General features: G+C 36.5%; 1 protein-coding gene across 1 annotated transcript in view; it reads left to right on the top strand.

Moving 5' to 3' along the window:
- The window catches only part of LOC120627175 (inactive dipeptidyl peptidase 10), a 167,899-nt gene that overhangs the window by 53,854 nt on the left and 101,852 nt on the right, over positions 1–12,193 (top strand). The window contains exon 3 of the mRNA XM_039895043.1: positions 11,582–11,795. Within this exon, the coding sequence (XP_039750977.1) occupies positions 11,582–11,795 (214 nt within the window). The remainder of the gene's footprint in view (positions 1–11,581; positions 11,796–12,193) is intronic.

Genomic DNA, 12,193 nt, shown 5'->3' with positions numbered 1-12,193 from the left:
GGACTGCACGGAAACCCTTTGATATTTTAATACTCACGAACCTTATCTTCTTATAAACGTAGTAGTGGAATGTTAAACTGATTGGCAGTACGGTTTTCCTTAACAAGTTGAGAGTTAATTATAAATATATATAGGCGTCAACTGATAACCTGCTATTTAGTCTTGAAGGCTATTTCACAACGCTACGCCAGAAGGACATCAATATTGTAATACAGCAATTTATTACATAATTATAATCACTAATTTGCAAAATCAATTTGAAATTGTCATATCTGTACATTTCGTAGCTCTACCTCCACGCAGGATGTTTTCGCTCGCGCTCAAAGTGTTTGTGTCAACAGCGATATGGCCGCTCGTTTCATGAAATCTCCCGTGAAAGCACGTGGCGGTATTGCGGGGAACTTATATAGTTAATGTTAGGGCTTTCAATTATGATTGTCTTCGCATATCGAAACGTCTAGGCGTAGATTCTCGGCGTAGATGATACTTCTTTGACATTATGTGATCCTAGTATTTACGCCTCTTAAGAATTTGTATTTGTATGTAATTGAATTTAACATATACTGAAGTGTTTAATTGATATAAATTTATTTATTACGTAAATATATACACATTTAGACAGTAAGCATACAAATGTGTCCTATTATATCAATGCTTACAGGTATATTATTTATTCATTGTAAGCCTTTGGTCTTGGTTATTATCAGTAAAATGTGATAAAAAAACATTAAAGCCCACCAACCCGCATTGAAGTTGCGTAGTGGGCTTTAAAACTATCTCGAATGAGAGAGGATATCAAAATAAATGAAGAATGAATGCAACGAAATGTTACTTACCAAAACTGCAGAAGTAATGAAATTTATACCCACATTTCTCTTGCCTCTCTTCGGTTTAAGTGAGTGAGAGTTATGTCTCTTGCTATACTTATATGTAGCAGAAGGTACTACTATACCTTTATGAGCATTTTAACCAGTAAAATAGTCATGGATGGATACGAAGGATCTTTAATTAAGGATTAGAGAGAAGAGGGTATACCTTTCAAATATCTATAATACATAAGGCTAAGCTTTTATGCTGATTTGAATATAATTCGCGAGAACAAGACAATCTTTATTGTTCAAAAATACACCCTACTTCACTTCGATGAACATCTTCAGAAAAGGTTGACTCTCGTAATAAGGATGTTGTTAATTATCGAAATCCAAAATGTTAAGTATCCGAACAAAAGAATATAATCAACATAATTTGTTTTGTTTGGATACTGGTTCGGTCTCTATGACGTACCCGATAAGGGGGTGGCCAGCCAGAGGCGCACAACAGCCTAGGCGAGCGAGGAGAATGACGGGATGATAAATAGTATATGCACTACATAGGCTCAGTGGCGTGCACAAGGTCTTAGACCAGTGTAGGCATAATTCAGAAACTTGGCAGAAAATGGAAAAATCATCCTACTTTACGAGTTATATAATTTTTTTAGGGTAGACAATGCTTCTACGCCACCCCCAAATGACGCGACGTAAGAAAACTAGGTCTCTATCTTCGACGGCTGGTGTGATTAGGTGTGAGTCACTCACATCACTTCTCACAATACTACATCTCAAGATATATCTAGAGATGTGGTATTGTGAGAAGTGATTTTTGTCATCGAGGCTGGACGGCGTGCTTAGAGCGCCCCATGTAGAAGGGAGCACTTGGATTTGACGTTAAGGTATAATAGGAAGCCTTAAATGAGATATTAAAAAAATATGTTTATTCTCGAACAGCAAGCGAGAAAAAAGCGAGCCACACAAATTATGGAGCTTTTGCCTTTTTCACGAAACAGATTATAAATAGAGTATAAAGAGTACACAGTATAAAGCTCCTACCTGGCTCCTGCTCCTACAGAGTTATACTCTGTAGGAGCAGGAGCCAGGTACTTTGGTGATGTAGAGAGCTACTTTGGTGATGTAGAGACCGACCCTATGAGACATGATTTTGTATTGCTATCGCGGGCTTATCATCAGTTATTTTTCCGCTTTTATTACGGTATTTTAAAAATCCCGTGGAAACCATTTTTTTTCCTGAAATTATAAAACTTCCATGTTACTTACTCTCTGTCCTTTCAACTAACTGTATGCCTACTTAACTTTTCTATTAGGGTTTGAGATGATCCGTTACGACGGTCAGTTTTAATATTATGCCTAATATCAGTCTATAGCAGCTCTAGTAATACCCGACGTAAGAAGAAAAAGTAATAACACAATTTAGTTCGAACAGGTGGCAGCCCTATTCTTAGTAGCAAGAAGCAATAAATGTCTCAAGAACGTATATAGCACTTAGTGGATTACTTAGCGTGAAAGTAACGTAGATTATATCATAAGTGCTTTATGAAAATCTAGAAGTTCCCGCGGCTTTACCACCGATTACTATTCATATTTTATGTTTATGTTCTTATAGTCAGAACAGAACACATACACATACATGTATTAATGACCTATTGAAATCACTGAAGGTGACCCGTGCAGTGTTGTTGGCCGGTTATGGGTTTTTTGAAATCATATCAAACAACAATTTATGAACGTAAAACTTGACATGTCTTGTATAAATAGCTATCAAATTTGACGTCAATAAATACATTATTTATTTAACAACCCACCCCGTGAAGACATTACAGTTGCCCAATTCGTCTCCCCGGGACTATTAAAAAAATGTATGAACGAGTAATAATGACAACAAATTGAATTAAATTAAAACATAAAAATAAGCTATATACTCGTAACATTAAGAATTGAAAAAAAAAACAATAATAACAATAACCAAAAATTCAAATTCAAAATAATAATAAAAACAAAACATTCAAAGATATAATTAATATCTTATTATGTGAATAGTAGTAACGTTTTCTGTGGGATACCAAATTAAAACATTTATTATATGACTGTGTGAAATGCATTAAATTTAAATTTATTATAGTCGAATGCAAATTTTACCCCAATTAAATTCATCAGTTAGATTTTTCCAGGGTAATTTTATAAGCAAATAAAAAGCAGATACTATTATTATATGAAAATTTGTCACATTTTAATTTAACAGTATTAACTCATGTACAGTTCAAAATAGTCACAAAACATTTACAAATATAGTTTAAAGTTATCAGTTATGTATATATCAAGTAGGCCTTCCTTATAATTTTATAAGCACTTGAAACATCAAAAAGCATCGGCAAACATCAACTTTGAAACGTCAAAGCTCTACCTGTTTTTAGAGACTATGCCATCGTTTTACCACTACAAGTTTGGAAGGACGGCAATGACTTGTCGTGAATGGGAAAAAGTTTGTGTATCCCTACAGATACATGTGCATGGGGTGTATTTACTGTTTTTAAAGTCAATGCACTGGATGCAATAATGGCTGAATTAGAGTTCTGTATGTTCTTAGTTCTGTGATAAAATGCTTAGACATATAAAACACCTTTTTAGAAAATTTCATCAGGTCCTTTTAGACATTAATAGTGTTTGAGCCTGCATCCGCCCTCTAAATCACATGGTTCTTAACAAACGTAGCAAAACCCTCCTCCGAATGTACACAATTAAAATGTATATTTGTCACATTAAATATATACTTCTATTTATATCCAATCTTAACCATAAGCAAGAAATTAAATTGAAGAGTTGTATTAAGAAAAATACAGTTTTACACAACAATATTTTATAAACAATATAAAAACCGGTGTTTAATATAAAACATATTTGTTACCAAAACTTTCGTAGTACTAATTAGAAATAAGATGAAATGTAATGGATGAGATTGTTAATAAAGGCAATTGACAATCTGATAAATTACATGTTATACATAATTATTGTTGTATGACGTGTCAGTAGGCGGGCTTGCTGTGTAGGTTTCTTTAAATAAACTTAGCAAGATGATGAGAGAAGAAGAAGACAGGTTTCCACCTTGCATTTGGGCGTGAAAGTACTCGTAGTTTATAGATTTTATGCCAAAATAAATAATTTCAGATAGTAATTATTAATATTTGTGGAAAATACTCGGTTCCACAGCCCATTAATAATAGCGGACAAGTTTAATACTAGTATTAGTGGAAAGTGATAAATTCTGGCCGTTATGGTAACCCGTAACCCAATTAATTAATGCGTACAAAATGCTTTGGAATTGATCGCTTGAGCAAAAACCGTTGTTCTCTGATGAGGATAATAATTATTTGTGTAATTTGCTGTTAGGTTAGCTCTCTCCGACTGTTTTTACTTTACAGCCTTACCTGTTTTTCCTTTAGTCTGGTAACAAGTACGACCACAGACCACGAGATCCTAGGTTCGAATCCTGGATCGGGCTAATGTTAGGTATTGAGTTTCTCGGTCTAGAAATGTTCTGTAGGAGCTGGAGCGAGAGATTCATGTATATTAAATACCCTATACTGTTTATCTGCTGCTAATTTTCATTAAATAATGCTGCAATTTTAATACTAATTCCTTTATAAGTCGTTTAAATCAATAGTCTATTACAGTCCACTGTTGGACTAAAGGCCTCTCCCAACGGATGGTTTGCCTATAATCACCACATTTGGCAAACAGTTTGGATATCGCAGTTGATGGTAGAAGTAGACAGAGGACGCCGTTCTCCGTTATATTTTTTCTCTTAATCGCCTCGTACTACACCCGTTGGAAGAGAAGGGGTGGTGACAAATGTATTCAGTTCTGCCGTCACCATACGTCATTATTATATTACGCTAAATAAATTTATTAACTCTGATACTTTACAGATCACGGGGTAGTGGGTTTTATTCACGGATCGGGCCGGGATAGTTTCTTTGCCTAGTTTTAGCAGATACTATCCTTGAATTGGGAAATTGGTGCTATCTGCCCCTATGCATCGGAGAGCACGTTAAGCCAAAAAAAGATGAAATTAATTCTTTGAAAAGAAAGAAAGAAAGCTGAAAGTTTTTTTTATTAATTTTCATAGGAATACAAAGCCACGCCGCGCGTGTTATCGCAAATGAAATCTTAACGAAATATTGGTAGGTTTTGCCAGATAAATATGATAGTGCATATAATGCACAGGATAAAGAACATACAGAAACCGTGCACATGTCTAATATTGAAGCATCAAAAACCACTCCACTTTAGTAGTGTTTCTCTTACAGGCGTTTAGTCACTTTAAACCATTAAGCAGTTGACATTAGTTTATCTCTAATGTTCTAAACGTTTACCATAAAATAGGAAAAAGGGATAAAGTTTGTGAGTTAGCAACTATCCCTAAAGATAGATGTGCGAGGGGCGCTTTTACTGTTTTTAGGCACAATGCACTAAAAACAATTATAGCTGAATTAGGGAACTACAGAACATACAGAAGTATGTTCTGTAATTCGGTGATATAATGCTAAGACATATAGAATACCTTTTTAGAAAATTAATAGTGTTTGAACCTGTATCCGCCCTCTAAACCATTCAGCTATTGAGGCTCAAATTATATACTACCGTTCTCGGTTTACGACCCCGCAAAACATTTAGGGGCTGTAACAACCCTTAGGGCAATTGATCATGCACGTACATTTGAAACGCGAACCCGATTATTACCCAAACATGACACTGCGAATTGCTGTAGACATATTCCATTGGGGTTTCTCATCTTCTTCTAATTAGGTACATCTATCTTACACGTCTCGACAGCTATTATTTATCGATGGACTAGTGTATAGGGCTTTGGTTGGAAATGGTCCTCCATTTCGGAGGGAACAAGTTCGATTCCCAGCACGAACGTAAATTTTTGGAGTTATGTGCTTTTTTTGTGATTATGTGTTTTTTTAAGCGTTTAAATGTTACTTGCTGTAAAAAACATCACGAGGAAACCTGCATACCTGAGAGCTATCCATAACGTTCTCAAAGAAGTGTGGATTCTACCAATCCGCACTTGGCCTTGGTGGACTACGGCCTAACCTCTTCTCTTTCTGAGAGGAGACCCTCACCCTGTAGTCAGTGGCGTGCATAGAGGGTATGCACAGGGCATGCAGATTATATAAAATGAACAAAATCTCCAGTACCAGTTATAAATACTGAAGGGTAGGCTTTTTAAAACTCTAACAATGCCTATCCTTAAGTTTTTTGTTACTCATACTGGAGATTTTCTTCATTTTATATCATCTGCATACCCTGTGCATACCCACTATGCACGCCACTGCCTGCAGTGGGCCGATAATGGATCGGTGATGATGATAAACTATAATTTATTAGGTACGGGAAAATAACAGTTTTATGTATTTAGAAGTGTAGCTCTCGCTAGGATGTTCACGAGTATTCCAAATAGCTGCAGCCGTTGCTAGTTGATTTTTTTAATCGAGGTCCACTGATTTCTGCCGCTCGAGGCTTCAATGTACTCGATGACTGAGGTACCAAAGCATACCATACAGTTTCACCAGTATTATTTTTATTTTTTTTATTCCTCTACGAGTTTGCCCTCGGAAGCGGGCTAACCTCTTCGGAATTATGGCAGTCATAACCGGTTTCTACACGACATTGCACCGGAACACTAAATCGCTTAGCGGCACTTCTTCGTCGGTGTGGTGTTAATTAGCCGCGGTCACAGCCTCCCAGACAAAAATATTATTCATTTGCGAGTGAATTATGAAACAGATACACGAAACATTTTTCAAATGTAACTAACGGATTGTTCATTAGAGAATGCTTATCTAAGTTAGCCAGTACTGACTTGAATCACAATTTATTTCGAGGTTTTGTAAAGTGGTAACTGATAAAACTTGTTTACAAAACGATAAATCTGTCACGAGTATGGAGTGCCGGGACAGGCAGGAAGTAGTCAATTTATCATGGGCGTAACAAAGCGTAGCTGAATACGTTGCAAATCCATTACGCTAAAAAAAAGGGATAGCCAAATATTGAGGAAAATAGAATCACCGTTAGGATAATAAAATCGAAACAATTGTCTTTTCATTACTGAATGACACAGCTTTAACTGTTCAAAAATAGAAAATTACTGAATATTTACAGTGTAAAGTTTCGGTAGGGTTAGTAGATTTATTTATTTGCGTTCAAGAATATAAAGGGTGTGGAAATATAAAATGTTTGATCCTGTTGAGTGTAATTACAATTTAAATGATTTCAGTATCAGAATTTTTATCAATGTTAAATAAATCACGTACAGAACGATTTCATTAATGTTTGTTTGATTTCCATAGAAATTGCGTCACCACTGACAAGTCTAAAATGATTTAGAACATATTTTTTTTACAAAATATAGTTTACATGGATGAATGTATGACGTGAATAGTGACATAGGCCCTCACACACACGTCAACATTATTGATATAATTTCTGCATATAGACAATAAGATTGCCTGTGAGTATTAAAGAGTTGGAATATTGGTAAAAAATATTGTTAATAATATTGAATTTCTACGGGCTGTCATAGGATTAATGCGGTAGCATTATAATATTCTTTTTTACATGTTTAAATGAGAATATACCAACCTAATTAAAATAACGAACGTTTCGTGCCATTAAAATATCATAAAGCTAATATTGAATTTTTAAGTGTCGGTCAATCCACAGAAATGGTCACTTCATTTCATTTAGCAGTTGAAAGTAACTATTGTACCTCTAATGTTCTAAAAATTTACCATAAAACGGGGAAAATGGGAAAAGTTTGTGAGCTAGCAACGTTCCGTCGGTGTGAAGTAAGACGTGCGCGGGTCGTTTTCACTGTTTCTGGTCACAATGCACTGCAACGAATGAGGATTCTGTGTGTACTCAATTCTGTGTGACAATATATGTAGTAAATGTACGTAGTATTGTCTAAGAACATAACTGTGGTGGAAGCTAATCAGAGATGTGTAACAAGCTTCATACGTGCGGAATATTACTTCTGGAGTCGTGTCGGAACATGGTTATCAGAACACGACACCCTTGGAGGCCATTTCGACGTCTAATTCAGACATTACCCAGTGTAACGGTTGTTCCCATCGTTACGATTCACGCACTCAATTGAAGTTTATATGTGTGCTGAAACCCACTAAGATAAGTTTAGACTATTAAAACTATGTAAAATTACATTATATTTATAATAATATAGTATTTGTAAGACAACATATTAGTCTTTATAAACAAAAACTGGATATAAACAGTCTTAACTTTCAAGTTTGTCTTAACTTACAAGAAATGGTCATAAATTAGTGACATCTGCATATCGTCTGCGAAAGGTACAGAAGTCATTTGTGGGATTGAGTATATGCTTTTATAATATGATTCCTAAGGGAACTTGGGACCTACCAATGCATAAATTTAAAGAATATGTTAAAACACATTTATTACAGCGAGTTACTATACAATTGATGAATTTCTTAATGACAAGGTTGCTTGGAAGCATCCGGCTCCGCTTTCATCTCTCACTAGATAGAAAAATGAATGTTAAAATGTAAAATGTAAATTGTTGATGTTGGAAAAGAGCAACTGCTCAGTTTCTTGCCGGCTTCTTCTCGGTAGAATCTGCCTTCCGAACCAGTGGTAGAGTCACTACAAACAGACAGACTTGACGTTTCAAAAGTGCTTATATTAGGCCTACTTGAAATAAATGAATTTTGGATTTTATATTAAGCAGTGGACATTACTAATATTATAAATGCCAGAGTGTGTTTGTTTCTTTGTGATAATAACCAGGACCGCTGGCTAAACGTGCTCTCCGAGGCATGGGGTTTACACCGCCGACTTCCTAACTCCGGGCTGGTACTGATAAATTTCTGGATCTGGACCTCGTGATCTGCAATTAAACATGCTAACCACTAGACCTATGACGTAGTTAATATAATATCATCATCATCGTCATATCAACCCATTACCGGCCCACTACAGGGTACAGGTCTCCTAACACAATGGGAATAGGTTAAGGCCACCAGGCTGGCCCAGAGAGGATTAGAGGACCACACACCTTTATGAACAGTATGGAGAACTCTCAGGCATGCAGGTTCCTCACGATGATCTCCTTGAACGTAGAAGCAAGTGATATTTTAGTGAAATAAAAAAAAAAAGTACTACGACAATGCACATATTGCCATCTAGCCCCAAAGTAAGCGTAGCTTGTATTATGGGTACTAAGATGACTGATGAATATTTTTATGAATCAAATACATAAATAATTATAAACTACAGATAAACACCCAGACACTGAAAAACTTTCATGCTCGTCAAACAATCATTTTCCAGGTGCGGGAATCGAGACCACAGTCTGAATTGCTTAAAACGCACATAACTTAGAAAAGTTATGTGCGTTTTTAGCAATTTACACTTCGATTCGAACTCGGCCGCCCGAACTTGAAGTCGAAGTTCTACCCACTGGGCTAACACTGCTTCAATATAATAAAGCATTAGAATTATAGTAATAATTGACGGACCAAGCTGATAGTACACCTGATGGGAATTGTAAACCATCGATTATAAATAGAGCAACAAACACGTCCTGCAACGTGTCGCCCTGTGTATTATTTGTTATTTTGATTAATTACACCGGAACCCACGCCCTTCAAACATGGTTGTAGTACCTACCTCAGTCACTAAAATATTACTGCTTATGATTTGTATAGTCCAACCGCCTTACTCTAGTATCATGATCGATCGATACCTCAAGATTCGAGAATATTCTCTTGAAACAAAGGAAATGTAACATCTCGGTGTGATAGCAACCCTATACTTTCACCTGATATCATATTCGCATATTTTATGCGCTCTCAGTTTTATAAGATACTTCGCAATATCGTTTATAGGCCAACTCCTTGTAAGTTAAACCAATTTAGGCACTTTGGTGACTGTTTCAAGGTAGAGAAGTGCTTTGCTACTTTTTCGCAAGCAACGATCGGTTTAAAAGTTAGCTGTAAAATATAGTAGTGAAATAAAACAGCTTAAAATAAGAACGTCGTTTATAATTCTTTACTAGTTGTTGCCTGCAATCTTCGTTCGCGTATATCATGGTTTTTTACAAATCCCGTGGGAGCCCCTTTATTTTGTTGGGATAAAAATTAGCCTATGTTATTCTTCGTATTATTAACTAACAATATGACAACAATTTAAAATCAAGATTTGTTGCTTAATTAGGGAGTTAAAGAAGGACAAACAACAAACTAACAAACTTACGCATTTATAATATTAGGAAGTTTTTTTTATTTGTATTAAAAATCTGTTGTCTGCTGTCTGCTTGAAGCTGGTACTAGAACTATCTCGTTGGTCAAGTGATTGGTCGGTGCTTGTTAGTACATTAGACTACGAATCATGAGGTACTGGGATCGATTCCGGGTTAAATCAAGACTTCTGAGAATTTTTCTGTTAAGAAACTCTCTATCAGCCCGGAATTTGAAAATTAGCGTTATTAACCAAGGTGCCTCGAAAAGCATGTTATACCGTCGCTCTTGATTGTTAACATTCACATCAACCCATTACCGGCCCACTATAGAGCACGGGTCTCCTCCCACAATGAGGATAGGTTAAAGCCGTAGTCCATCACGCTGGCCCAGATTGGTGGACTATTAGAATTAATCTCAAGTAGTAGTGCCAGTTACTAGCATGAAAAAAAAAAAAAAAAAAAAAACTTTGCTGAAACATGTTGATATGACTTGACATTAACATATAACAGCAACTGGAGTAAAATTAACCCATTCAAATTATTTTAAACTAGCAGTTTTCTGTTGAGTAAAATTTCCATATACAAATATTATACACATTTGTTAGTTGATTTAAAAAAAAAGATTAATTATAGAAGCCATAATCACATCAATCCATTACCGACCGACGACAGAGCACGGGTCTCCTAGACTGTGATATCATTTTAAAGAACGCCATCTGGCATTGGAATTCATCTTAGTAGTACTAGAGATTTTTGTGGAAGTACTATCGCCGTGCTTATTTCTGCCGCATAGCAGCCTTCCTGTGTTCCAACATTGCTGTGTTCCGGTCCGAAGAGCGTGATTGCCGGTGTAGTTAAAGGCATATGAGGCTTAAAATTTGCGCCTCAGGTTGACGGAGGGCTGCAATTTGTAGGACACGATCGTTGCGTGCCACACGTAATGTTGCTCATTTCGGAGAGTGTGCTCAGGAGCTTTTCTACCATCGAACTGCGAGGTACCGAAATAATCTGCACCGTTACGTGGTTGAAATACCATCAACACGTACGAAGCGTTTTGCTTCTTCCTTTCTGATCCGCACCGCAAAGGCCTCGAATGCCCTCCCATCTTCCGCCTACCCCGATACCTATAACCTTAGTACCTTCAAATCAACAGTGAATAGGCATCTTCTAGGCAAGTGCGCTTCATCTTAGGCTGCATCATCACTTACCATCAGGTGTGATTGCAGTCCAGCACTTGTCTATATATTTAAATAAAAAAAAGATGACAATTTTCCATATACCATCACGTGGGCCATGTGCTTGATTGCCGACGATTTTCATAAAAAAAAATGGTTGGTTTATGCTCTAAAAGTCTAAAACCATCTCTTTTATGAGCATTGCATTGTATAGTAAGAGGCTGAGGATGACGGTGATGATGAAGACCTAGTCTTACAAATCCAAGGTCTAACCATCTTCCTTGTTTCAGAAGCTGGTGGTCGGGAGTCCAAACCAACGCAATTGGAGGGGTATCCTAATTGCTCTACTAGTGATAGTGGCTGTGTTAGCCTTGATTGTGACCTCAGTGGTGCTACTTACTCCGCCTGATGAAGGTCCGAGAGTAAAAGGAAGAAGGCTGAAGATACAAGACCTTTTGAATGAAGAATTAGTGCCTGCACGATGGAATGGGACGTGGATATCCGGTAAGTAGAGAGATATAAAGGTATAAGCTCAGCTCCGCCTCCACGTTACCTAATTAGATGGCGCCACAAATATATTGCATCGCGCTAGCAAAGCTTTCTTAAATCAGGACCATATATACAAGTTCCAATAACGAATGGTCGGAGAAAAATCTTGCTATTGTTACGACAGAGCACATCACCACAGCTTGCGTACTTTTTGTTGCCAATGCGATTTCTACGTGTCATAACTTTCCTATAAAAGAATCATTTATATTTTTCAAATCATTTCGCACAAACGTAATATTACATAAGAAAGATAAGCCGATGGGGTACTACGGTATTTTTAATAGTAAAAAACTGTGTAATAATAAAAATCATACTAACAACCTTTTCTTGAGTCAGTTTAAGGAAAGTCCCAC

This window comes from Pararge aegeria, chromosome 1 (assembly GCF_905163445.1).
Source record: "Pararge aegeria chromosome 1, ilParAegt1.1, whole genome shotgun sequence".
NCBI lineage: Eukaryota > Metazoa > Arthropoda > Insecta > Lepidoptera > Nymphalidae > Pararge > Pararge aegeria.
This window is presented reverse-complemented; position numbering and strand designations above follow the sequence as displayed.